General features: G+C 46.8%; 1 protein-coding gene across 4 annotated transcripts in view; it reads right to left on the bottom strand.

The window, feature by feature from the left end:
• Positions 1–27,043, bottom strand: part of adcy2a (adenylate cyclase 2a) — a 157,658-nt gene that overhangs the window by 71,151 nt on the left and 59,464 nt on the right. For 3 of the 4 annotated variants that reach the window (XM_057339805.1, XM_057339806.1, XM_057339803.1), the window contains exon 3: positions 14,649–14,810. In XM_057339805.1, the coding sequence (XP_057195788.1) occupies positions 14,649–14,810 (162 nt within the window). The remainder of the gene's footprint in view (positions 1–14,648; positions 14,811–27,043) is intronic. The other variant, XM_057339804.1, reaches the window with a different exon arrangement.

Genomic DNA, 27,043 nt, shown 5'->3' with positions numbered 1-27,043 from the left:
GTGGTCTCTGTAGCGCATCCCCCGCTTGAGGAAGTAGCGCTTACCCAGTGGCCTTACGGTTCCGGGCGGCTTCTCGCTGTTAGAGAAACAAGGCTGCCGCCTGTGAGGCTGAAGGTAGGGGCCTTCCCACCTTTCTAGAAAGCTCTGGGACCCCCTACCTACCCACTGGTAGGTTACAATTTCGCGGTAGCGTCACGGCTGACAGGCCCAGGCCAGTCACCGTCGCTTTGTTGAGATTGTGACAGGGCACAGTGTTATGGCGTTTTCCATTGGAACCCCATCTGTCGGTTCGACACAACGTCGAGAGACCGACAGAAAGGGAACATCTCAGTTACGTTTGTAACCTCGGTTCCCTGATGGAGGGAACGAGACGTTGTGTCCTCTTGCCACAACACGTGCTGTCCACTTCAGCAGTCGTGAGAGGTCTCAGGCTCCTCAGAACTAAGGTGAATGAATGAGGCACGCCGTCTCCCTTTTATACCCGGATATCCGGGGGCGGAGTCTGGCATGCAAATTTCATTCGCCAATTTTCTTTGGCCTTTTCTAAGAAGTCGGAAGTGATTGGTTCTCAAGGACGAACCCCATCTGTCGGTTCGACACAACGTCTCGTTCAGGAAGAAAGAGCTGGTATGTTTGAGTGGAGGCGGAGACTAATTTGCATATTCATGGTTCAGCATATGATAAATACAGCAAGAGTGTAGTTACATTCAAGATATTATAGAGCATGAAATTATTTTCTCAGTTTGATGATCAAATATGATTTTTTTTTACATAAAATGATTGACTACCGAAGGACTTTTCAGGTATTACAACACTTTCTGGTAACTCCTAATCTTACCCATCAAACACTGTTACATCCTAAAGCTTTCCTAATACCTTCCAAAAAAAAAAATCAATCAACCGCTCTTAGGTCACAGCTCAATTTTCAAAGCTCCCTTTTACAATCTTTCCTCTTTTGAAATCGAAGCCCATGACCAGATTGTGTTTAATCCTGAAAGCGCATGGATTTCTGCCTGAGGCTCATTAGCACCTGCTCTCTCTTCCTCAGCGCTTCCGCAGACGTGCACAATTTTAAGCAATGTAAAAATCTAGAAGACAAACGTACTGTAAAGAAGTGGAACAAGAGTTCAAATGATGACAGACATCTCTGATAGCACAAAGACATCTGGGAAACGTCTATTTAATGTCTGCATTTACATCTGCAAGACGTATTTTTTACATCTGCTGCGCAGAGACACATCTTCTTTATACAGCGTGAGCTGGGCAGTTATCAATTCAGGCATGTGTCATCTGTACAGCGCGAGCTTCACAGTTATAAAGTGAGGCTTGATTGTATTGTTATTCTGATGTTATATTTAATAAAAGAGCTCCACAGTTATAAAGTCAGGCTAGACTGATCTGTAGAGTGCATGGTTTTATGCCCCTTAGCCTTGTTCATATTTGTTTACAACGCGATTTGCAGCCCGCAGCACAGAGCAGCGAGAGTCACGTGACAAAAGTGAAACATTTGTTGGAATCACAATGCCGGCTCAACATCATCAGGTCTATCAGCCAACGGCGAAGGACGACGGCATCGTCTATCGGCCCAACCCTAGTCGTCATGAAATGGAAGTATCGATTGTATTTTTTCCGTATCGTGACATATACCCGAGTGAAACAACTTCTGAAATGAGACAAAATGTTTAATATTGAAATATTATCTATTTCTAAGATGCTTCTCTAAATTTTCCTTAGAATAAATAACAGGAGCAAGTGGGACGGTTGTTGACATAGTAAGAAGCTATCAGAGCTATCAAATCAGTGTATGGATCAGAACATTTGATCTTAGAGGAAATCATCTTAAAAAAAGTTAATTTTGTGCCTTGTGATGGACTGGCCGTCTATGTAGGGTGTACAAAAGATGCTGGGATAGGCTCCAGCCATCCCTCAACCTGGAAGAATGAATAAATGGAGTTCATTTTGGGAGATTTGAGCACAGTCTGAGATATTTTTAAGATCCCTTCTAAGACTAAAGGATCTTACCATATCATCTGCAAGTGACAAAAAATCTGTACAAACCGATTCCTATTAATAGGTCTGAATCGAGGGGTCACGAAAGGTAATCTTAGCTCTCGGGAGCTTATGGTTAATAATCTGATCAAATGAAACTAATAGAAAGCAACATTTAATGGCTTGTACAAGCAGGTCAGAGTGTGTGCACGTCCTAAGCATAAGTGTGTCATTCTGAAGAGAGCATCAGTGTTAAATCACCTATTTACATACCCTTCACTGGATGTGTTTCTTTACCAGCTGGCTGGCTCAGCCGAAGTGACTGTACACTATTGTATATGAAGTGCACAGGCAGACACACTGTAAAAAATACAACTTCAAATTGTTCTCCCAACAAAGGTAATAAAGTAACTTTTTTTAAGTTTTTTTAGTAGAAGAAGACGAATGTATTATTTTGAGAATGCTGAAAAAAATTAGTCTAAATGTGGTACCAACAAAGATTATTTTGTTGACTGTACTTACATATCTAAGTGATTGTCCAAAGTGTGTCAAGAAGTTTGACCAACTTGCCAAAGTGTGTAATCTCAAAAAACAATTCCAGTGTTTGAAAGTTCCCAACATGCATTGCAGAATTTTCAATTCACCGGCTAAAATTATTAAAATGATTGTTATTTTAGTGTTTGCTGGCTATATTTTTTGTTTTTGTTGTCATTGTAAGTTACTATATGATGTTTAATGATGTTTGATGATTGTTACCATGATTGAGACTCATGTGCTCAGTGTTGAGGCCACTGCTAAAATGTTTAAAACAGCTTAAGCAGTTACTTAAGTAGAGTGTGTATATACTATATCTATTAAGTAGACTGTTTATATAACAATAGAACAATTATATATTGACGTTATACTGTATAAAACATAATCTTTTGAGTTGGGTCAACTAAGTCCATAGTTGAGTGAACTCAGAAATTTGATTGTTTCATATTTATTTTAAGTTGGTTCAACTATTTTTTTTTTCAATTGACAGTCATGTGACATTACTCAGTTAATTGAGTTAGGTGAAATACTTTGAGTAAACTCAAAAAAGCTGTGCAGCGAGTCGCCTTGAAATTTTAAGTTAAGTCAATTTTTCATTTTTTACAGTGCACAGTGGTAGCAGATCTAATTCAAAAATGAAATATAAAGTATGAGTTTAATCATGCTTGTCTAATCCTTTTTGTCTGGGGTGGTGAACAGCTGTCAATGACTACTAGGTAAGCGGATTACCAGCATTGAAGGCCTTCGGTGGCCAAGGAACTAATTATTGCTGCCGGCATAACATTTGCATAATATATTGACTTTTCCATAAAGTATTGCCAATGGTACTGTAGGTATATGATACCATTACAGCTGGCAGGTGAAGGAGTCACTCTGTGCTTTCTGGTGTGATATTTATAGCACAACACAACACTGTTGCCAGTGTCAGTGCTATGGAAGGCTGTTTAAATATACCCTCAATATGACCTTAGATTCGCAGGTAAACAGGGTGGATGTTTCTGCTGACCTAAACACACAGACTGTATTTATCCCCTTAATTTTTTTCATGGAGGGCAAAAAAACCTTTGCCCATGTTCCCACCACCCCATGTGTACATTTATTTTTACAGTTTATTCCATTTAGGAGAAGGACATTAGAGATAGTGTCAATTCTGGTTTTGAATGACTGCAAGTCAAACCTTTTATATCTTTCTTTCTGTCAAAATAAATGAACATGTGATTGAACTTCCGGCATGAAATGGAAGTAGCGATTGTTTTTTTACCTATCGTATCGTGACATATACCCAAGTAAAACAACACTGTAAAACTTTGCTGTAATTTCGCAGCAGATTTGCCAGTAACTTACTCTAGATTTAATGTACATTAAATTTTGTACATCTATTTTGTTTTAAGCATACACTTACCTAGTTTCTTTCATAAAACAAGACTAAATATCTTGGGTCACTTTTCTTGCTATGTAAATGTATCGTAATTTAAGAAGTTTTAAATATTTTTAAAGAAAACAAGAGAAAAATGCTTAGGAAGAATGTCAATTGCTGTGCTAATGCCATTGTCTCTTCTTGCTCATCTAGTCAATCTAAAAAGTCAAAGTGTTTTCATTTTGATTAAAGTAATTGAAAACAGTACTAATTGGAAAGTATATTAAGTAGTAATTCAATCTACAGCAAGTTACTGGCAAGCCTGCTGCAAAAATTACTAGGGATGCACCGATACCATTTTTTAAAGACCGAGTACAAGTACCGATATTTTTTCTGGTACTCGCCGATACCGATACCTGTAACCGATGCCTGTATAATGTACAATAATGTTAATAAACCAGTATCTTACTGGTACATTTTCTTTTTATCTTTTGTTTTTAGGTCTACTTAAATTTAAGTACTATTTTTTAATCAAGTTCTATTTTTATGATAAGTAGCACAATTTTACTAGCACATTTACTTCAGTTTACTAAAGTTATTATAGCGTGTTCAAGTCAACCGGACTTTTATTTTGACGGGACACCGCAAATGGTGTTTGTTTATGTGTTCGTGTCCTCGTGCAGTGAAACGCTGGTGCTGAAAGCTCCACAAGCACAATGCGTTCAGTACACAACCGCACCACTCTTTCACACACGGTAACGCAAAACAAGCAGAATACATATTTAAACAGTATCTGAATATTTCGTTAGCTGTTAAGCGCTAATTTCTTGTTAGGAAATGCCCGGATTCCTCGATTCTGTCTGCGTTTTCCGCATTGCGGAAAGTAAGTAACAGTAACACTGCAGAAAGAAAGAAAGTAACTGCAGCAGTAACACTGTTTTGCATGCTCTGGCGCTAAAGTTAGCATGAAATTCCCGCTTATTTACAGAAAATTTATAACGTTAATGCACATCATCAGCAACTCACCAGGAAAACAAACAATCTCAGACACCTTGGTCCACGCATAATTATTTTTATTTATGTTCCTGTACGCAAACAGGGACGCGTCGTATAGGATTGGGAAACCCGCCACAGCAATTACCAACTTCTCCATTTTGCTTGGGAACTAATGTGGTCGGAACCAAAGTTTACAGGGCTGTTTTCTCTGGAATCATCTCAAGCGATGGACTTCTACTGATTGGTTGCCGCCGAACCGCGTCATAGTTCATTACCATAAAGTTGACCTGATTTCAACTCTCCTTGACGCCCTCAACGGCCAAGACGCGCTGCGCTGCTGCTCGCCGCCGGCTCACATTGAAAATGAATGACTTCCGGCCACTTTGACGCTCTTAACGGCGGCGGTCTGAACGCACAGAATTATAGAATTATTACGTATTACATATATTATATTAGAATTATACAGTTCTGAGTAGATTTGAGATATTGAGTGTCAAAGTTTTTGCATTTCATATAGCACAAACTATATTGGGAACAAATCTCTTGTATTGTATTGTCTTGTATAAAAATGTATTCTAAATGTACAATATAAACATTTTCTGAAATTTGTAAATGGAGATTTTTGGAACATGTCAAATGCAGATAGAACCTTCTGATTCTAAAAAATCACTTTCTGTTTAGAATTATAAGGTTCTATCTGCAAAACATTCATTAAAGCAATACATTTTCAAGCAAAACAAACAATTTACTTATAATTTTTGTTAAAACATGAAATTAATGCTCTCATAATGTGTTGATAAAACTTGACATGTATAAAGAAAGATACATTTACATGCTTTTATGACATTTATTTTATATTTTAGTACGCCTAACTTTTGTTCAAGTTAAGCGTAAAAGGCAGTACAACGTCCTTCAAAATATTTTCTTTTGTGTTCTGCATAAGAAGGAAAGTCATACAAGTTCGGTATGACATGAGGATAAGTAAATGAAAAAATAATTTCATTTTGGGGTGTACTGTCCTTTTTAAAGCAATGTGTGTAGTTTCTCTTTCACTAAGCTGCTGTCAAACACCCCTTCTAAACAAGACAAACTGACAGTCCATTCACAAATTTATGTCAATCTTTCAACCAATGTGTCAAGGTGACAGAACTGCTCAAACAAACAATGATGCTGTTATAGTGTCCCAGAACCATAATGTTCATACAGTCGTCTCTGCATATTAAACCGGGAATGGAAAAAGTAAGTTAATACTGAATAAATGACTTCCCCTTTAAGTTCCTTTTTAACAAAAAGTGTTGTTAACTCGATAAAATAAACCTCAAAACACCACATCGGCTCCAAGGGCTGACCATAGAAATAACAATGTTCTTTATGGCTGTACGTGTATGAGTTTATTTATGTGTGCAAGTGCGAGAGCCACAGAGCAAGCGAAAGAAAGCGAGAACGAAAACCGTAGCGGGTCAAGAGATTACATGTAATTAAAGCAAATCAGTGTGATATAGTGTCCGTTCAGTTACGATTACATCAGCCCATTCATCTTTTGGATTGTATTGCCGTCCTCTCATCCAGCACCCGTTTAAACCTGTGCATTCACTGTCGTCATTACCCACTGAAGTACATAAGTTGCTATTGGTGAGAGCCCCCTGGGGAAATACTGAGCCATAATGAAATTTAACTCCGCTTTTCTGCCAATGACACTGAGATTAGATTCAATCAACTTAACCTGAGCATCACTGAGGCAGAACACTAACACCGTCCTATAACAAACAAAATCACACAAAATCATGGTTCTACTGCAAAGTATTGAACAAAATCAAAACATTACGCTTTGAGAACATTTCAAGTAGTGGACATTGTCATCTGCCAATGCTATCTGTGTCTGATACTGAGCTAAAATAATAACACATTATAGTCTGACAGGCTTCTGGATCTGTCTGTTCTAACTTTGCCAAGAGATTGATTGACAGGTGATCTGACCAGCTATGATGCCCATACTGTTTGTGTTTATTATGTTTTATTTCGAATTTCTCCAACTTCAATCCACGCATGCAATTCTGTCCTTACAGTACTTCTGTATGTTTAAGAGCTGATAAAGATTTTGAAACTGCCCCCCATCCATCCAGCACAAAGTAAAGTAATGAGCTACTTGCTCCTGCAATTATCGCGTTGACCTAAAAACGTCATTGGTGCAGTGGATGAGATGCAAAAAGACCACACAAGCTGCTGAGCCTTTGGCACAGTCCTGTGTGAGAGCCGTCCCACCCTGGCGCCCGAAAGGGCACAAATCTGTTCCTTCACAGTTGCTATGATAACACCTCACAGAGCAGGACAGAGTCACGCATGTTCACTCCCATCGCAGAAAACGACAAATCTGACTAAAAGATTACAGCATCCTTCCATTATTATTATTGACCCTGCTTAAAATGCTTTAAAGGTGCTGTGTAATTTTTTGGAGAATCTATAAACAAAAATGCAATATAATATACATAACTATGTTTCCCTTTCTGTCGGTCTCTCGACGTTGTGTCGAACCGACAGATTGGGGTTTGTCTTGAGAACCTATCATCTTCTGAGTATTTTGAAAAGGCCAATGAAAATTGGCGAATGAAATTTGCACGCCGGACTCCTCCCCGGATGTCCGGGTATAAGAGGGAAGCCGTGCTCATTCATTCACCGTTTGTTCTTCAGAGCCTGTGCATCTGATGAGCGACACAGCGATCATCAGTTATCAATATTCTGCTGGAATCTACGACGTGGTGCAGCGGACGGTCCCTTCCTGCAGTGACTCTCCCCTGGGCGTCTCGGCAGTTCCGTAGGTGTTTGAGCAAATTTCCTTTTCTAAAAGAGCAAATTTCTCCAGCGTGGCTTGTCCCGCTGTTCTCATGGGTGCAACACACTCATCAAGGAGGGGGACGGACACGATGCCTGCTTCCAGTACGCTGGGGCAGACGTTGTGGATGCGTCCTGCCCGCACTGCGGGCGGTGACAATTCAGACGTTGCGTCAAGGGTGGCTGTGTTCCCACGGGACTCAGCCACCACCTCGTTTGCTCCCCGTTCCGTGGCGGCAAGACTACGGCCCTGCCGTCCGCTACGGCTAGCAGCGAGGGTGATATGAGGATTACTGTGAGCGATAATCCGCCAGCCGCTGGCTCACGGACCGTTCGCACATCCTCTCGCTCGTCTGATCGTCCCCCAGGAGACGGTCCCACCGTCTTACTCCTCAATCACGTATTCGGACACAATGCGTGAAGATGAGGTCTTGCAGCATCGGGGGGTGACGTACTGCCATCCGACTCCGACGATTCCTTGGGCTCCCTCCATCGGGGGGTCGAGCCCAGGAAGAAGCGGGCGTCGAAATGTCAGCCATGCTTTCCCGGGCCGCCGTGAGTGTTGGGTTGCAGTGCCCACACTGCCTCTCCCGGCGCTCGCGGCTGGCTACATGGTGCCTCAGGTTTGAGCGAGCCTTGGGACCAAGCTGCCTCCTCTCGCCACGCTATGGCTCCTGCCAGGTCAGGGCATTGAGAGAGCTCCACGGGGATAAGACCGACCCAGCGCTTATGCAGTAACCCCGTGCCGCCACCGACCTCGCTCTACGGGCGACCAAGGTGACCACGCGGGCCCTGGGTCGGACGATGTCCACACTTATGGTCCATGAGAAACTCCTCTGGCCGAACCTTGCGCAGATGAGTACACCGAGAAGGTCCGCTTTCTCGACACACCCGTCTCGCAAGGAGGGGGATGGTTGGTGTTACTGTCGAGCCGCAGTTCTCGACAGTAAAGAAGCAGTCCTTCTGTGCCGCGACTCGGCTGCCTCGGCTGTCGAGTCCCGTGCACCGTCTGCTTCCCAGCAGCCATGGTCCTCTTCAGGAGGAGACAGCGAAGAGGAGACCATCGCCCCATCAGCAGCGGCGGAAGTTGCCCTCATGGGAAGACCTCAGGGAGATTGAGGCTACCATTGGGCCCGACCCCAGCAACATCGCTGGGAAATCGGAGAGGGACGGATCCTGCCCCGTCTCACCATCTTGTGGCCGCCTCCGGGGGGCTAGCGCCCACTTACTCTCAAAAGAGAGTCTCCTCTCTCTCTGGGTTATCACAGCCGCTCCACCCTCAGCACGAGGGTGGATGGAAACTCGACGTTGCGTCACGGCGAAGCGCAATGTCGAGTATAAACACCAGCCCTCAGCACTCTCAGTCAGACAGTGCGTTGAGCTGCATAGTCGCCAGGCAGGAAAAACAGCAGAGCCGATCTCCTCCCCGGGGGACCTCCCCCGGCAAGGAATCCGTACTGCTAGCCATCGAACCACCCCCCGGGGGGACGATGAAGAAGATCGAACCTTTAGTTCTGGGAGCCTGGCCGGGTTCCCAGACTGTCAGGCTGACTAGGGAAGACGATCCGTCTCGGCTACGCGATCCAGTCGCCTGCCCAAGTTCAGGGCATTGTATTTACCTCAGTCAGAGGCTAGGATGCTCCCGTACTTTGGGCCAAGGTCGCCACCCTTCTGGCGAAGAGAGCGATCGAGCCCGTCCACCAGCCGAGATGTTCAACGGGTGTTGCAGCCCGTACTTCATTGTCCCCAAGAAAGGCAGGGGGCTGCGCCCTATCTTGGATCTGTGTGTTCTGAACAGGCACCTACACAAGCTGCCTTTCAGGATGATCACGCAGAAGTGCATCCTGACGTCCGTCAGGTGTCAGGACTGGTTCATGGCAATCGACCTGAAGGACGCGTACTTTCATGTCTCGATCCTCCCTCGACATCGGCCGTTCCCACGGTTCGCATTCGAGGGACGGGCATATCAGTACAGGGTCCTCCCCTTCGGTCTGTCCCTGTCTCCACGAGTCTTTACGAAGGTCGTGGAAGGAGGTGTGCGGGTACTAAACTATCTCGACGACTGGCTCAGCTTGGCGCACTCTCGAGATCTGTTGTGTACACACAGGGACCTGGTGCTCCGGCACCTAGATCGGTTGGGGCTACAGGTCAACTGAGAAGAGCAAGCTCTCTCCGGTGCAGAGCATCCTCTTTCTCGGTATGGAACTCGACTCTGTCCTCATGAGCTGCCCCGCTCACCCCCCGCGGGGGGCGCGAGACCCACGACGAGGAAGCCCGCGCTCACGCGGCCTCCCGGAGGCAGCGATCAGTGTTGAACTGCCTGAAGCTCTCAGGCAGTCAGCGGTCCCCCTTATACAATTTCAGAGGCTCCTGGGATACAGGGCATCCTCGGCGGGGGTGGTCCCCCTCAGGTCGATGCACATACGACCGCTCCAACACTGGCTACAGAGTCAGGTTCCTTGGAGAGCGTGGCACACCGGCAGCAGGCGTAGGGTCATCACGCTTTTCTGCCGATGCACCCTAACCCCTTGGTCTCCCATGACCTTCTTGCGGACAAGGGTCCCCTTAGGGCAGGTGCCAGGCACATCGTGGTGTGACGGATGCCTCCCTGCAGGGTTGGGGTGCCGTGTGCAACAGGCATGCAGTGTCGGGGCGGTGGACGGGCCCCTGCCTGCGTTGGCATATCAACTGCCTAGAGTTGTTGGCTGTGCTACTTGCACTGAGGAGGCTACTACCTCTTGTGCATGGACAAGCACGTGCTGGTCCGGTCGGACAGCACAACTGCCGTGGCTTATATCTATCGCGCTCACGGCAGCTAACACGACTCTCCTGATGCCTCCTTCTTTGGAGTCAGCAGGTGATCAGCTCCCTGCGAGCCACACACATCCCAGGCGTCCTGAACCAGACAGCCGATGCGCTCTCTAGTCAGTTGACGCCTCGCGGAGAGTGGCGACTCCATCCCCGCACAGTCCGGCTCATTTGGGAGCAGTTCGACCAGGCACACGTGGTCCTGTTTGCCTCTCCGGACTCCACCCATTGTCCGCTTGGTACTCCCTGACCGAGGTACCCCTCGGCACGGATGCCCTTGCGCACAGCTAGCCGCGGGACAAGCGTAAGTACGCCTTCCCCCCCAGTGAGCCTCATTGCACAGGTCCTGTGCAAGGCCAGGGAAGAGGAGCATCAAGTGGTACTAGTTACGCCCCTTTGGCCTAACCAGGAAAGGTGGCCTCCCCATGGTGAAGAGCCTGCTTCCCCAGGGGAAGGGGCACGTTACGGCATCCCAGGCAGAACCTGGACTCCATGTCTGGATGGGACGAGGAGATCCTGAGTGGCCCACCCCCGGTCTGGTTGGGACGTCACTCAGGCTAGGGCCTTGGCCACTGGGCGGCTATACGACCCATAAGTGGCGCATCTTCTCGTCCTGCGGAGTTGCTCGAACGGGAACGGGCTGTCCCTTCCTCAAGAGAGACTGGGGAGTAATCTCTCCCCCTCCACACTGGGAGTGTATGTAGCCGCTACGGCTGTTCATCATGACCCAGTTGCTGGGTAACCTCTGGGATGGCACGACCTGGTCATTAGGTTCCTAAGGGGCGCGAGAAGGCGACCACCTTATCTGCGCTCCGTACCCTCTTGCGACCTAGGTGGCGGGCCTCAAGAGGCCCCACCCCCTTCGAGCCTCTTGTAGCTGCCGCTCTTTCTCACTCTCAATAAAGACGGCTCTCCTGATGGCGCTCACCTCCAAGAGGGTAGGGGACCTGCAAGCACCCTCCGTGTCCACAGATTGCCTAGAAGTCAGGCCTGGGGATTCTCACGTTATCTTGAGACCCCGCCCCGGCTACGTGCCCAATGTTCCCAACACTCTCCCGAGAGACCAGGTGGTGAACCTGCAGGCGCTCCCCACTGGGGAGGAAGACCCAACCTATCCGTGTTGTGTCTAGTAAGCGCACTGCGCCTCTACTTGGACCGCACGCAGAGCCCAGAAGCTCTGAGCAGCTCTTTGTCTGTTTCAGAGGTCAGCAGAAGGGGAGGGCTGTCTCCAAACAGAGGCTGGTGCACTGGATCGTGGATGCCGTCGTTATGGCATACCGATCTCAATTCGCCCCTGCCCGTTGGGAGTGAGGCACACTCCTCATGGCCACTGGCTCAGGGCGCCTCTCTAGCAGACATCTGCAGAGCTGCAGGTTGGGTTATGCCCAACAACTCCGTGAGGTTCTAGTACCTATGCGCGGAGCCGGTGTCAGCCCGCGTCCTGCAGGCCAATGTGTAGGACCAGCAGCCGGTAGGGCGTACGCCTGCGAAAGCCCTTTCCCCTTCCTCTAGGGGGATCTGTGGCTATTACGCCTCCCCTCTTTCCCCCACTGGGTAAAGAACAGGCATTTTATCCATCACTAGCCCCTTCCTCGGGGCAGGCTGGGCAGAGCAGCCCTGCCCCCTTAGGCCTGGGAACAGTTGAGTTATCTCCCACATAGCTCTAACCGGACCTAGTGCTCCAGAAAAGGTAACAGCCTCCGTGGGCTGTTCCGTCTGATGTATCCTCATGAATGGTTCCCACCTTGGCAACCCATGACCTCCCTAGGTGGACTCCCACCTTGCGGTTAACTCCTGCAGTCCGCACATCTTCCCATGAGTTCTCCCCTGATGGTGAGACCATGTGGTGTCTCCACTAATTCCTCCCTACGGTAGGTAGTGGTCTCTGCAGCGTTTTTCCCCCAGGGGGGAATAATGCTTACCCAGTGGCCCTTACGGTGCTTCTCGCTGGTTAGAGAACTAGGCCTCCGCCCGTGACGGCCGGTGGCAGGGGCTTCCCATCTTTTCACAAAAGCTCTGGGACCCCCTACCTCTCCACTGGACGGTCACAATTTCGCATTAGCGCCTACGTCTGACTCGCCCAGGCCAGTCAATGTCGCTCCGCTAGAGATTGTGACACGGCTCAGCGCTGTGGCGTCTTCCATAGGAACCCCAATCTGTCGGTTCGACACAACGTCGAGAGACCGACAGAAAGGGAACGTCTTGGTTACGGATGTAACCTCAGTTCCCTGATGGAGGGAACGAGACGTTGTGTCCTTTATGCCACAACACTGGCCGCCAGCCGCAGCGGTCGGGGGATGCTCTCAGGCTCCTCAGATCAAATGGTGAATGAATGAGCACGCCGGCTTCCCTCTTATACCCGGACATCCGGGGAGGAGTCCGGCATTCAAATTTCACTCGCCAATTTTCATTGGCCTTTTCAAAATACTCAGAAGATGATAGGTTCTCAAGACGAACCCCAATCTGTCGGTTCGACACAACGTCTCGTTCCCTCCATCAGGGAACTGAGGTTACATCCGTAACCAAGATGGTTCAGAGGTGTATAAAGACCTTGTAGAATGAAGCGTTATGTTTTTTTTACCTCAAGCTATTTCTATCTACATACACCGTGGGTCGCCTTGCATGCCATTCGTCATGTTGTTTCTACAGTAGCCCTAAACGGACAAACTAGCGTAAACTTCGTAATTACGTTATCTCCTTCGGCAAAGACGCGAGAACGTGACGAAATTTTAGTTCTGTGAGCGGGGGAGTGATCTGTTGGTTGCAATTCACAACCTCACCGCTAGATGCCGCTAGATTTCATATACTGGACCTTTAAACACTTGGAACAGAGGGCCTCTGCTCTCAAGGTTCATTAATGTTTCTTGTTTACAACCTCAATATACCAAAAAATCATTATAGATATCAGAGTCAAGCAAAACACGCTCCGAGAGTGAATACTGTATTCATTACTGTATAACTTGAAAGACGGATTTACTCCTGCGCTAAAATGTGCTTGTCAATCCTAGCTTTGAAGTGTGTCCATGGCTACTGATACATTTATGTAGCTGTGCTAAATAGTAATACAAGACTCATTTCTATACATTTTTGCATAGTCTAGCGGGCTTATACAGAGCATCATATGCACGGGTGCTGCAAGGGAAGCATATTAACGTTGCAGTTTCTTATTTCTTAAATGAATTTTTTCTACTGTAGCTACATGGGCCCTGGACGCCTCTCAGTTCTGTGCCCAGGACCTTTTTGTGTTTCAAGACTCTCTCTACACACGACCAAAAGACACAGCATGAAAGAGTGAGAAAGAAATCGAGAAGGCGTGTGAAATGATGAAATAAGCAGTAAATGCTGTATTCAGCAGTCACATCGTAAATGCAAAAAAGGAAATAAAAAAAACGTCCCTTGCTATAAATACATTCTGTGTAACTGTTCATAGGAAGTTTGACCTTTAACACAATTTGAAATACATGGAATTACCGAACGTCCTTCACAGAAATTGGCTTTTACTGAAAGGTCATTTTAGCTTGTTTGCTATGCAGAGCGTATGGACGGGAGCTAGTAAGCTTCCTGGGTTTTCTAAACAAGCAATCCAATGGAAAATGAAATGGGATATCACGTATAATGCAGTTTATGACAAGGGAAATAAGAAGAGATTGAAACGAAATGGATACAGGCGACACCTCTGACCTTTCTTACAAATTTGTAAATCTGAAATTTCAACATTAACTGATGGGGAAACAGAAATGAACTTGGATTTATGGAACATTGAAACGACTCCATGAGGACCATTATAGAAAGGGGTTATTTGTCTATTTTACAATCCTCACACATTTGTTGGTGTTTTTTGGATCAATGTCAATGAGAATTTGTTGGTGTTTTTAGGCATTTGTGTGAATTAGCCTTTAGATGTGAAATACCTCACATTCAAAGCCATCAAACATAGTTTATAAACTCAATGCATCAAAAATAAAAGTATTCCTTTTATTATTCAACACACACAGATGTGCACACGTACACACAACGACAAAGCTACTGGCATTGGTCCTACTCAGCAGAGAAGGCACATGTCAACATTTGGTGCAAAGGGTGAATCTCACAGCTCTTGGCAGACGCAAAGCAAGACACCCGGAGAAAAACTGACCTGCCATACCAGGGGCTCCACATTGTCGGTCGCAGAGGAGAGACAGACACTGAGGACAACTGTATGAGAAGAGGCGGTGAGTATGCTGGCTATGATGGCATCCCTCATGGAGAAGGGAAGCATGGTGTAAACCACAAAGATGATGAACAAGAAGAAAGACACCTGAAAACAGAACAAACAGAGTAAAGGTTATGAAAGAGCAACAAATGCTGGAAAACAAGAGTAGGCCTATTATGTTGGTTTCATTTTGTTTATACAGTGTAATGCTGACTTGTCTATACAGAGCCACTTGAGATAAAGGGGTGAGAGATGCAATTTCATGTTTTGCTTTTGATTTAGTGTGTTATATAACCGTTTGTGCATGTATAAGACGTCCAAAGTCACAAAATTCAAAGTATTGTACAAAATGTTTTAAAGCTTGTCCACATCGGGACGATAATCGTGCGGGCTTATCGCCAGCGTTTTCGAGACTTTTTTAACGTCCATACCCAAGCGATTTTCACTGGCGATGAGCCAAGTGAACGTGCAAATTTGAACCCAGACATAGATGACGTTTACCGAAAAACTGAAATACCCCGGTACACAAGGTTGCGCTGTGCAACTGTATGCTTCTGACACTCGCTTGTCACACAGAAAAAGAATTCATCTCGCCTCGATGCATCTTTCGTCTACTTACTTCCTCTTCATCTGTGCTCGGCAAGACCAAGTCGTATTTTACTGTAACTACAGCAGCTACAGGCACGTGTACAAAAGCATCAATCCCACTGGTCAACCAGTTTTTAACGCGGCCTATCAAACCCCCCCCAAAAAACGAGCCTGAGGCATTTTTTTTTATGCTGGCCTGCCGTTTTACGCGATGGTGTGCACACTCACATTGGCTCCCTTTGTTTAGTCACGAAGCATAAAACGTTGTCGAGACAAGCCTTTACTCTAACTAAAAGAGAATTCTGATCCAGATCTGACTAAAATGCCTCTATCAATCATGCCCCCACAATTCTATGCCAGTTTGTGGTAATGTATGCATGCTGCTGCCCAAATGTACACACAGAGAAGAAGGCGTAGCTTCAATTATTACAGCCGTGGTGCTGCAGCCGCCATGTCACAGTGTAAATGCATAAGACAACATAAAAACATCCCTCTGTAAAGTGTTTTTCTGGTCGATCTGTTGGTTTCATTCTCCTAACTAGGTTTGAAGGCGAAACTACTGCAGGTTTTACTCTTTATGCACTTATTTACTTGTGTTTATGCTATTTATTATAACCGGTCCGACGGTAATCCACTCCGAGTGGTTGGCGAGGCAAACTGACGATCGTTTCGGCATGAGAGTTGCACGCTCTGGGCTTTCACACACTGTCTGGCCTCTGCTGCTTCATGATTTAATCTGACACTGCTTTTATTAGCGTACTGTTTTTGAAACTGTTATTACGCGAAGCATCTCCAAGTGAGTGGATGGATAAACTGACAATCAAATTTTTGCCACACGCTTGAGGTATTCAGCCAGTTTTAAAGGGGGCATATGGCGGAAGTACGTGTTTTTCTGTGTTTTTGGTGTGTTATAAGTTGCCCATGCATGTATTAGACACGTAAAATTGAACGAATGAAAGTGTGGGAACAAAAGATGCATTCTATCTAAAAGCGAATGCTCAACCAGACCTGCCTGAAACGCCTCATGTAACCACATCCCGGCGAATCTATGTAACTTCGTAACATGATTTGACTAAGACCGCCCAAATCTACACATAGTAAAGGTGGGCGTAATTGTAAATCTCATTGTATCGCCTGTCAGTACAATTGCTTTGGAACCTGATGTTCCGAATATGGTAAGGGGCGTTACATTTCTGTGAAATGCTTGCAGTATTTGACCAATCACTACGCACTGGTGAACTGAACCTATCAACTTCTGACTAGTTTAGAAAAAGCCAATGAAATTGGCGAATTAAATTTGCATGCCGGACTCTGCCCCCGGATATCCGGGTATAAAAGGGAGACGGCGTGCTGCATTCATTCACCTTTGTTCTGAGAAGCCTGAGAGACCTCTCACGACTGCTGCAGCAGGCAGCACGCGTTGTGGCATAAGGGACACAACGTCTCGTTCCCTCCATCAGGGAACTGAGGTTACATCCGTAACCAAGACGTTCGCTTTCTGTCAGTCTCTCGACGTTGTGTCGAACTGAAAGATGGCGTTCCCATGAAAAACGCTACGACGCTTTGCCCTGTCACAATCTCTAGCGAAGCGACGGTGACTGGCCTGGGCGTGTCAGCTGTGAGCGCTACCGCGAAATTGTAACCTACCAGTGGATAGGTAGAGGGTCCCAGAGCTTCTTTTGAAGGTGGGAAGGCCCCTGCCTTCGGCCCTCACAGCACCGTAAGGCCACTGGGTAAGCGCTACTTCCTCTAATGGGGGATGCACTACAGAGACCACTTCCTACCATAGGGAGGAGCTTTAGTGGAGATACCAACATGGTCTCGCCGTTTAGGGGAGTACTCATGGGAAACATGTGAGGACTGAAGTAGTTTACCGCGAGGTGGAGGTCCACCTAGGGAAGGTCATGGGTTACCAAGGTGGGAACCAATCATGAGGATACATTAGATGGAACCGCCCTGCTGGGGGGGTTACAACGTCCGGTAGCACTAGGTCCAGTTAGAGCTGAGGCTCTGTGTGCGGTCCAAGTAGAGGCGCAATGCGCGTACTGGACACAACATAGATGGTGTTGGGTCTTCCTCCCTGGTGGGGAGCGCCTGTAAGTTCACCACCTGGTGTCTAGGGGGAGTTGTGGGAACTTTGGGCACGTAGCCGGGCCGGGGTCTCAGGATAGCGTGAGAATCACCGGACCCGAGTTCTAAGCAATCTGTGGACACGGAGAATGCTTGCAGGTCCCCTACCCTCTTGAGTGCCATCAGGAGAGCTGTCTTCATCGTGAGGTGAGAAAGAGCGGCATCTCCGAGGGGCTCGAAGAGGGGCCTCGCCCGGACCACATCAAGGTCGCAAGAGGGTACGGAGCGCGGACGAGGCGGTAGCCTTCTCGCGCCCTTTAGGAACCGAATGATCAGGTTGTGCTGTCCTAGAGATTTACCAGCAACTGGGTCGTGATGAGCGGCAATGGCGGCTACATACACGTTCAGTGTGGAAGGGGAGAGATTACTCTCGAGTCTCTGGAAGGACAGCATGTTCCCGATCGAGCAACTTCGCGGGTCTTCTCTTTGAGAAGAGCACCAGGATGAGAAGAGGCACCACTTATAGGCATATAGCCGCCTAGTGGCCAGGGCCCTAGCCTGAGTGATGGTCTTAACCGCTGCAGGGTGTAGGCCACTCAGGATCTCCTCGTCCCGTCCAGAAGCCAGACATGGAGGTTCCAGAGGTCTGGCCTGGGATGCCATAATGTGCCCTTCCCCTGGGAAAGCAGGTCCTTCGTCAGGGGAATCGGCCAGGGGGGAGCTGTCGTCAAGAGCATTAGCTTCGAGAACCAAGTCCGGTTGGGCCAGTATGGCGCAACTAGTAGCACTTGATGCTCCTCTTCCCTGACCTTGCACCGGATCTGTGCAATGAGGCTCACTGGGGGGAAGGCGTACTTCCGCTTGTCCCACGGCCAGCTGTGCGCTAGAGCATCCGTGCCGAGGGGGGCATCGGATGGGGAGTACCCTAGCGGGCAATTGGTGGTGTCCAGGGAGGCGAACAGGTCTACCTGAGCCTGCCCGGACTGTACCCAAATGAGCTGGACTGTGTGGGGGTGGAGTCGCCACTCTCCGCGATGCGTCAATTGACGAGAGAACGCATTGGCTGTCTGGTTCAGGTCGCCTGGGACATGTGTGGCTCGCAGGGAGCTGATCACCTGCGGACTCCACAGGAGGAGGCGTCGGGCGAGTCGTGTTAGCTGCTGTGGCGGTTGATATACGCTACTGCAGTTGTGCTGTCCGACCGGACCAGCACGTGCTTGTCCTGCACGAGAGGTTGTAGCCTCTTCAGTGCAGGTAGCACATCCAACAACTCTAGGCAGTTGATATGCCCGCGCAGGCGGGGGCCCGTCCATCGCCCCAACACTGTGTGCCCGTTGCACACAGCACCCCAACCCTGCAGGGAGGCTTCTGTCGTCACCACGATGCGCCTTGTGACCTGCCTGAGAGGGACACCCATCCGTAGAAAGGTCATTGAAGACCAAGGGGTTAGGGTGCGTCGGCAGAGAGGCATAATCACTATCCGCCTCCTGCCTCCTGCCATGCTCTCCAGGGAACTCGACTCTGTAGCCAGTGTTGGAGCGGTCTCATGTGCATCAACCCGAGGGGTATCACCCACGCCGAGGATGCCATGTGCCCAGGAGCCTCTGAAATTGTTTCAGGGGCACCGCTGACTGCTTGAAATGTTCCAGACAGTTCAACACTGACTGAGCGCGCTCTGTAGTCAGTCGTGCTGTAATGGAGACAGAGCTCTGCACAGGGGAGAGCTTGCTCTTTTCTCAGTTGACCTGTGGTCCCAATCAATCTAGGTGCCGAAGCACTAGGTCCCTGTGTGTACATAACAGATCTCGCAAGTGTGTCAAGATGAATCAGTCTTCGAGATAGTTTAGTACCCGCACACCTCTCTCCCTGAGGGGAGTGAGGGCGGCTTCCACGATCTTCGTGAAGACTCGTGGGGACAGGGACAGACCGAAAGGGAGGACTCTGTACTGATATGCCTGACCCTCGAAAGCGAACCGTAGGAACGGGCGATGACGAGGGAGAATCGAGACATGAAAGTAAGCGTCCTTCAGGTCGATTGCCACGAACCAATCCTGACATCTGATAGACGTCAGGATGCACTTCTGCGTGAGCATCCTGAACGGCAGCTTGTGTAGGTGCCTGTTCAGGGTACGCAGATCTAGCAATCCCCGCTTTTTTAGGGACGATGAAGTACGGGCTGTAAAACCCATTGAACATCTCGGCTAGAGGGACGAGCATGATCGCTTCTTCCTCTCCAGAGGGGTGGCGACCTCGGCCCGAAGCATGGGAGCATCCTTGCCTCTCACTGAGGTTTGAGAGGATGCCCCAAAACTTGGGCGGGCGTCTGGGGAGTTGGATCGCCGAGACGGATCATATTACATAGTCACCGTGATGGTTTGGGAAGCTCTTGTCAGGCTCCCAGGGACCGAGACAGGGAGGCTAGGGGTACGTTCTGCTTCATCGACCTCCCGGGGGGGTGGTTCGATGGCTGGCAGTGCGGATCAGAGATCGGCTCTGCTGATTTACCTAACTGGTGATGATGTAGCACACCGCACCGTCGATTGAGAGTGCTGAGGGCTGCTGATTATCCTGAACATTGGGTCTCGCCGCAACGTCGAGTTGCCGAACACCATCGTGTAGAGGGTGAGAACGGCTGTGATAAACACCCAGACGATGATGTAGCACAACGCACCGTCGATTGAGAGTGCTGAGGGCTGCTGATTATCCTCGACATTGGGTCTCGCCGTGACGCAACGTCGAGTTGCCGAACACCGTCATGTAGAGGGTGAGAGCGGCTGTGATAAACACCCAGAGAGAGAGAAAATTCATAGACGTGGGCTGTTGGGACGGGGTAGGAACCGTCCCGGATAGACCAACCAGCGATGGAATGGCTGGGGTCGGGCCCGATGGTATTCTCGATCTCCCTGGGGTCTTCCCATGAGGGCCGCTTCAGCTTCCGCCGCGGCTGCTGATGGGGTGGTGGTCTCCTCTTCAACGTCTTCTTCCGGGGGGCCGCCTGAGTGGGGGCACCGGAGCCGGAGAGCGTCGAAGAGGACCAGGGCTGACGGTGCACGAGATCTCGACGGCCAGAGGGCGGCCGAATCGCGGCGGGGGAGGATATGCTTGATAGCCTCTGTCTGCTTCTTTGCTGTCGAGAACAGCCCCCCCTTGCGAGATGGATGCGTCGAGAAAGCGGACTTTCTCAGCATCACTCATGTGTGCAAGGTTCAGCCAGAGGTGTCTCTCCTGGACCACAAGTGCGGTCACCTTGGTCACCCGTAGAGCGAGGTCGGTGACGGCGCGGAGTTCCTGCATAAGCGCTGGGTCGGTCTTACCCTCATGGAGCTCTCTCGACGCCTTGGCCTGATGGACCTGCAGGATGGCTATAGCGTGGAGAGAGGAGGCAGCTTGGCCCGCAGCAGAGTAAGCTCTCGACACCAAAGATGCCGAAAAAACCTACATGCTTTGGACGGGAGTCTAGGTCGAGCCCCCCTGGGGGACATCAACGTATCCTCTAGCTGCCCCACCATCGAGGGAAGAAAGGGCAATGGAACTAGTTTGACGTGCATGCGCCGAAAGGGGGCGTTCCAGGTCTTACTACGTTCCTCATGCACTTCCGGGGAAAACACGGCACTGGGGGCGAGCGTGGCTTGGAGCCGCGCTCAAACCCGAGGTACCATGTATCCAGCCGCGAGCATTGGGAGAGGCAGTGCAGTGCACTGCAACCCAATGCCGGCGGCCCGGGAAGGCACCCTCCGATGCTGCAAGGGACATCTCATCATCATGCACCGTTTCCGAATACGTGGTTGAGGAACAAGACGGTGGGACCGTCTCATGGGGAATGGTCAGACAAGCGAGACGAGGTGCGAACGGTCTGCGAGCCGGTGGCTGACGGATTAGCGCTCACAGTAATCCTCATATCACCCTCGCTGCTCGCCGTAGCGGACGGCAGGGCCGTGGCCACTGCTGTCACGGAACGGGAAGCAGATGAGGTGGTGACTGAGTCCCGTGGGAACACAGCCACCTGTGACGCAACGTCTGAATCGTCAACCGCCCGCAGTGTGGGCAGGACGTATCCACAAGGGCTGCCCCAGCGTGCTGGAAGCAGACATCGTGTCCGTCCCCCTCCTCGATGAGTGTGTTGCACCCACGAGAACAGCGAGACATGCCACGCTGGAGAAATTTGCTCTTTCAGAGATAAAAAAACTCAAACACTTCTGGAACTGCCGAGACGCCCAGGGGACGTCGCTGCAGGAAGGGACAGTCCGCTGCACCACGTCGTAAGATTCCAGCAGTAATTCGGCGTAGAGTTTGAAGTCTCGAAGTCGATCATGTGTGAATGCTCCGAAGAACAAAAGGTGAATGAATGCAGCACGCCGTCTCCCTTTTATACCCGGATATCCGGGGGCGGAGTCCGGCATGCAAATTTCATTCGCCTTTTCTAAACTAGTCAGAAGTTGATAGGTTCTCAAGAGCGAACCCCATCTGTCGGTTCGACACAACGTCGAGAGACCGACAGAAAGGGAACACAAATTGTACCGAGTTGTCTGTGTTAAATAACATTGATCTCTCAGTGCCAGAGTCACAAAGACCCTTTTGTGATATGACATCAGAAAGAGTATGGATGGTTTGTTTTTCTAGTGAGAAAATAAGCTCCATATTCAAAACAGATATAAAATCACATAAACTATTGCTGGATGCACACCTGTGCGAACTGTCAGCCCTTCATACACCTGAGACTCGTTCCCCCCATTGACTATCACCATATATTCAGGTAAGACAAGAATATAATCTCACAATAATCAATTTATTTTTAATATTACTTTTTTTATGATTCAGTCACACTAAAATATGAATTAATGAAACTGCAGTTTAGATTAAATGTGAGCGCAGTGTCTATGCACGTCAGACAAAATTAAACAAGGATCTGTACCTGAAAATGATTATTAAAGTATTTACAATATACTGTACCCCCACAGTGTATCTCAATGTAATGTTTTCTTTCTCATTCAGCTCTGGACATCTACAGTAAATATTAAACATGCCAATAGAAGATCTACAGTTATTTCAGAGCTCTTCTAACGGCACCAAGAATTATTTCACGATTTGCATTGATCATCCTCCAACTCTTTTGATATGGCCCGCTTTTTCTGTATTATGCTTTCTGCTAGGTTTCCCAGCCACTATTCTGGTGCTTCGGGAACTCTTTCAAAGACGTCGCCAAAACACCACTAATGACTTTTTTGTGTTTAATCTGACCGTCATCGATCTTGGTTTCCTAACTATTCTTCCTATTAACATTATGAACTACATAGTTTGGTACAATACCGAATTTGAATGTTTTTGTAATTTCATGTATTCAATAACCATGTCCGGCAGACCTCTCTTCATGGCTTGTGTCTGTGGAGAGTATTATTTTGCTGTTGTCCATCCTATCATGTACAGGACCAGCAAGAGAGCAGCAATGATTAGGAAGGCGATTGCCGTGATCACCTGGTTGTTCATGAGCAGCTATGGAATTGTTATAGGCGTATATCAATGGGCTTTGACAACTACCATTGCAGCGATACCACTGCTTATTGCTCTGCCTATCATTTGTTTTTGTGATGTATGCGTTTATCGTGCCTTGAGAAAAAATGATCCCTCGGGAAAAAGCGAAGTACATCCACAGAAGAAGAGAGCACTACGGACCATCATTAGCAGCTTTGTTATGACTTTCACTGCATACCTGCCGCCAGCAGTTATCTTCGCAATGGGACATGATATACCAATGAATTTTGATGAGTACTACTGTACTTTTATCTTTCTTGCCATTTCCTTCAGTATTTTGGGATCTGTCATTATGCCATTTCTATATTTGGAGAGTTTAGGTCAGCTCGACATACAAAAAATGTTGGAAAAAATTAAATTGTCGGAAAGACCTTTCTGTTGTTCTTAAAATAGTTTGATTGTAGTTAGTGATACATTCGACTTGTGAGTGACAATCATTCTTTTGAGTTGATAGATGTAGTCCAACTGTTTTATGTAAATTAATTTGAGTGCTTGTAAACTATTTTGTAAACTACAAGTTCATCTTCTTAACAAATACAATCATTCATTTGTTTAAAACTCAATACACTTTTGCTTTCTCTCTCCCTCTCTCTCTCTCTCTCTCTCTCTCTCTCTCTCTCTCTCTCTCTCTCATATGGAAATGAGCTGCACTAGCACAACATACAAAATTTCTCAGGGTAAAAAGTACAAAAATGACATATCACTAACTAAACTTTAACCATAATATGACACTATGTGTGAAAAAAATGTCAACAGTACAATAAAATAATAAATAATGAAATGGTAAATAACTGTTCAACTGTTGTTCAATTGATTGCAATATTTGTGAACTAAACAGACACAAAGAATTGCTTTGTATGAAGTCAAAAAAGCACCAATATTTGAAGAGTTTGGTTCCAAAATGAGTTAACTCCGTTTTAAATTTTTAAAAATGTTTTTTTATTGTGCATTCAATTAATATCAATCAAACTGCAGTTGGTTTGTTTTGATTTAAGCCTTAATTACTCAAAAAATACAGCTAACTAACACAATAAAACAATTAATAATTAAAAAAAAAAAAATCTCATTTTGGAACCAAACTCTTCATTTATTGTTTCCAAGTTAAACAATGCATGTTTCAGGGACTGCGTTCTACATTGAAATTTGATCAATTCTTTAAAACACTGTCATGGTTCTGCCCCACCTTGTCTTGCTTCTCTTGACCTAGTGGCAGAACCATGATAGAACCTCTTGTTCTAGTTTAGTTAGTCCCTGTCCTTGTTGCTATGTTTTGTTATGTTCCCCCACGTGGGTCTTTGTTTTGTATTTTTTAGTTATAATTAAAGTCTGTCTTGTTAACCCCTTACCCGCGGTCTGCACTTGGGTCCTCTGTCCTTGTCCTCACCACCCACGTTCATGACAGAATGAACCAGCCAACGTCGGACCCAGCAGACAGAGGGATCTCAGCGGGAGGGGACGATGCCGCCGGACTCCCTTCCAGGGTTGAATCCGCCGGACTCCCTTGAGTAGGCGCCGGTCTTCCAGTCAGGATCGACCGCCGGACTCCCTTCCGGGGTGAGACTGCCGAACCCCGATCCAGATCGAGACTGCCGGGCTTCCCTTCCAGGGTTGAGGTCGTCGGATCTCCCTGTTCAGGGTTTAGGCCGCCGGTGTCCTGTTCCCACTGCAGATCTCTGCCGGCCTCCCAGCTGGTAGCCAAGCCTGTCGAACGACTGTTTTGGTGTTTGTCCTTGTTTTGCTGCCAGCCGCCATCCAGCCCGCGCCATGTCCCTGTCCAGTCCGGCCATCCAGCCGGCGCCATGTTCTTCCGTCCCATCCCAAGCCGCAGCTTCACCGCACGCCATTACTGTCCAGCCGGCACCTTCCCAAGCCGGCACATGTACATGTCCAGCCGCCTTCCAGCCGGCACCATGTGCTGTTCCAAGCGGCCTTCGTGCCAAGCACCATGTCTTTTTTTGGACTTTTTTTCCCCCAATGTATCCGTTTTGGTCGTGTTTGTATAATGTTTTTTTCACAGTCTGTCTAGTCTGTGTTTTGCTTAGAGAATACATCAATGAGACTTCTCTCTTAAGGAGCTCTCTATGGTTCTGCCACCTTGTCTGCTTTCTCTTGACTATCAGAACCAAATAGAAACCTTGTTTTATGTGGAAGTGACGTGTTTGTCCCCATGTCTTCCACTCGCCGATGTTGGAGTCTCTGTTCCGCCCTTTCGTCTCGTTATTGTTTGTTAATTAGTTCATGTCCTGCACCTGTCCCCTCTTGATTTATCCCCTTTATTATGCCCTTGTGTCTTCTGTCTCGTGCTGGTTCATTGTTCTGTTGTGTTCTGTTTGTGTCATGTGGGTGAGTTACTGTTCTGTAGTTAGTTTAGTTTATTGTGGTTATGTCAAGTGTTATTATTTCTAGTCTAGTTAGTCCCTGTCCTTGTTGCTATGTTTTGTTATGTTCCCCCACGTGGGTCTTTGTTTTGTATTTTTTAGTTATAATTAAAGTCTGTCTTGTTAACCCCTTACCCGCGGTCTGCACTTGGGTCCTCTGTCCTTGTCCTCACCACCCACGTTCATGACAAACACGTCATATTTTTATGCGATGTTTACATAAAGCTGTCAGAAGCTTTTTGTAATAACTCAATATTGAAAACATATGGGTGAAATAATGTGTGCTGTACAAATACTGCAGCAGACATTTCAGTGGCCATCAGTCAAAGTTTATTGCTGCTCAATTCAAATGCAAAAGTTCAAAAAAGGTCATGGAGCACAATGAATAACTTCTGGTCTTGTTTGAAAATAAATTATGGATCGCATTCCAACAAATTTAAGCTTTTCTGTTTTTTCTTATTTAATCATGTCTCAATTTTTTGTTTTTAGTCTGCCTAATTATTTGCAGAATATCCCTTGTACATGGATTGGTAATTTCATATTTTGCTTTGTCTGACAGACCTCTCTTCATGGCTGGGATATTGTTATTTTGCATGAGCAAAAAAAAACAGCCATGGCCATGAAATCAATCACTTTGACAGTGTGGTGACTTTTTGTTTTAGATTTGTAATTGTCTTTTTCTCCCCAAACATTGAATAGACACTTCTCTCAGCTTTCCCTATCATTGCTAACATTCATTACTTTTTCATTTTTTTACATTATTCACTACATTAGTTTACATAAACTGACAATGAGCAATACAGCATTTATTCATCTTAATGAATGTTAATGTCAACATTGACTAATACATTTTTCAAAATCAAATGCTGCATCTGTTAACATTAGTTAATGCATAATAAATTATTATAATGAACAATACAACTGTACAGTATTTGTAAAATATTTGTAAAAAACGAGTGCTCTACATCATCAACAGTTTTGTTGTGACCTTCATATTAGACTTGCCACCAGTGATGTTATTCTCACTGTCTTTAATTGTTATTTCAGACACATGAAGGAAAAGGGTTATAACTGTACATTGTTTTGGGGTATGGTTTGCTACAGAGTTGTTATCTTGATCATTGGATGTTGTAGGTCAGGCATTAAAAGTACATTTTGCCAAAACCAGCCTAAGCTGGTCTTAGATAGTTAAGGTGGTACCCCAGCAAGCCGAGCTGGGGCTCAACTGGTTTACCTGGAGGATGTCTCTAAAATCATCCAATATCTGGTTTGGTCAGGCTGGTCTGTTGGCTGATTGGTTTTGGGCACTAGCTATCCAGCAAAGCATATCAATTACAGGATGCCTGCTCAGTGACCCACAGCACGTGTTTTTTATCTGTCCTATCGAGAACTGGCATTGGGGAATGTGTCACTGTGTAAATACTGCAATTATACGGCACAATTTTAAATACATCATAGATGTTGATGGGTGCATTAGTTTTTGTTTGATGTAATAGCTTCATATTCAAAACTTTGACCTACAGTACACACCTGTGAGATTCTGCCTTTGGCACAATTAAAAACCTCTCATAATGTTCCTTTTAGAATGAACACAACTGAGGTAAGACAATAATGTGAAATATTTTATATATATACTGTATATATACATTTTAATAAATAATTTTAATTCTAAGACTGTAGTGTGGATGAAATATGAAGGCAGATAAAAAATTTAGCGAACAAAATATTTATAATGTAACACATTTCTTTGGATTATTTTCCTCAGGAACTTTA

Source organism: Triplophysa rosa, linkage group LG8, assembly GCF_024868665.1.
Source record: "Triplophysa rosa linkage group LG8, Trosa_1v2, whole genome shotgun sequence".
Classification (NCBI taxonomy): domain Eukaryota; kingdom Metazoa; phylum Chordata; class Actinopteri; order Cypriniformes; family Nemacheilidae; genus Triplophysa; species Triplophysa rosa.
Note: the sequence above shows the minus strand (reverse complement) of the source record. Positions and strands in the feature narration are given on the sequence as shown.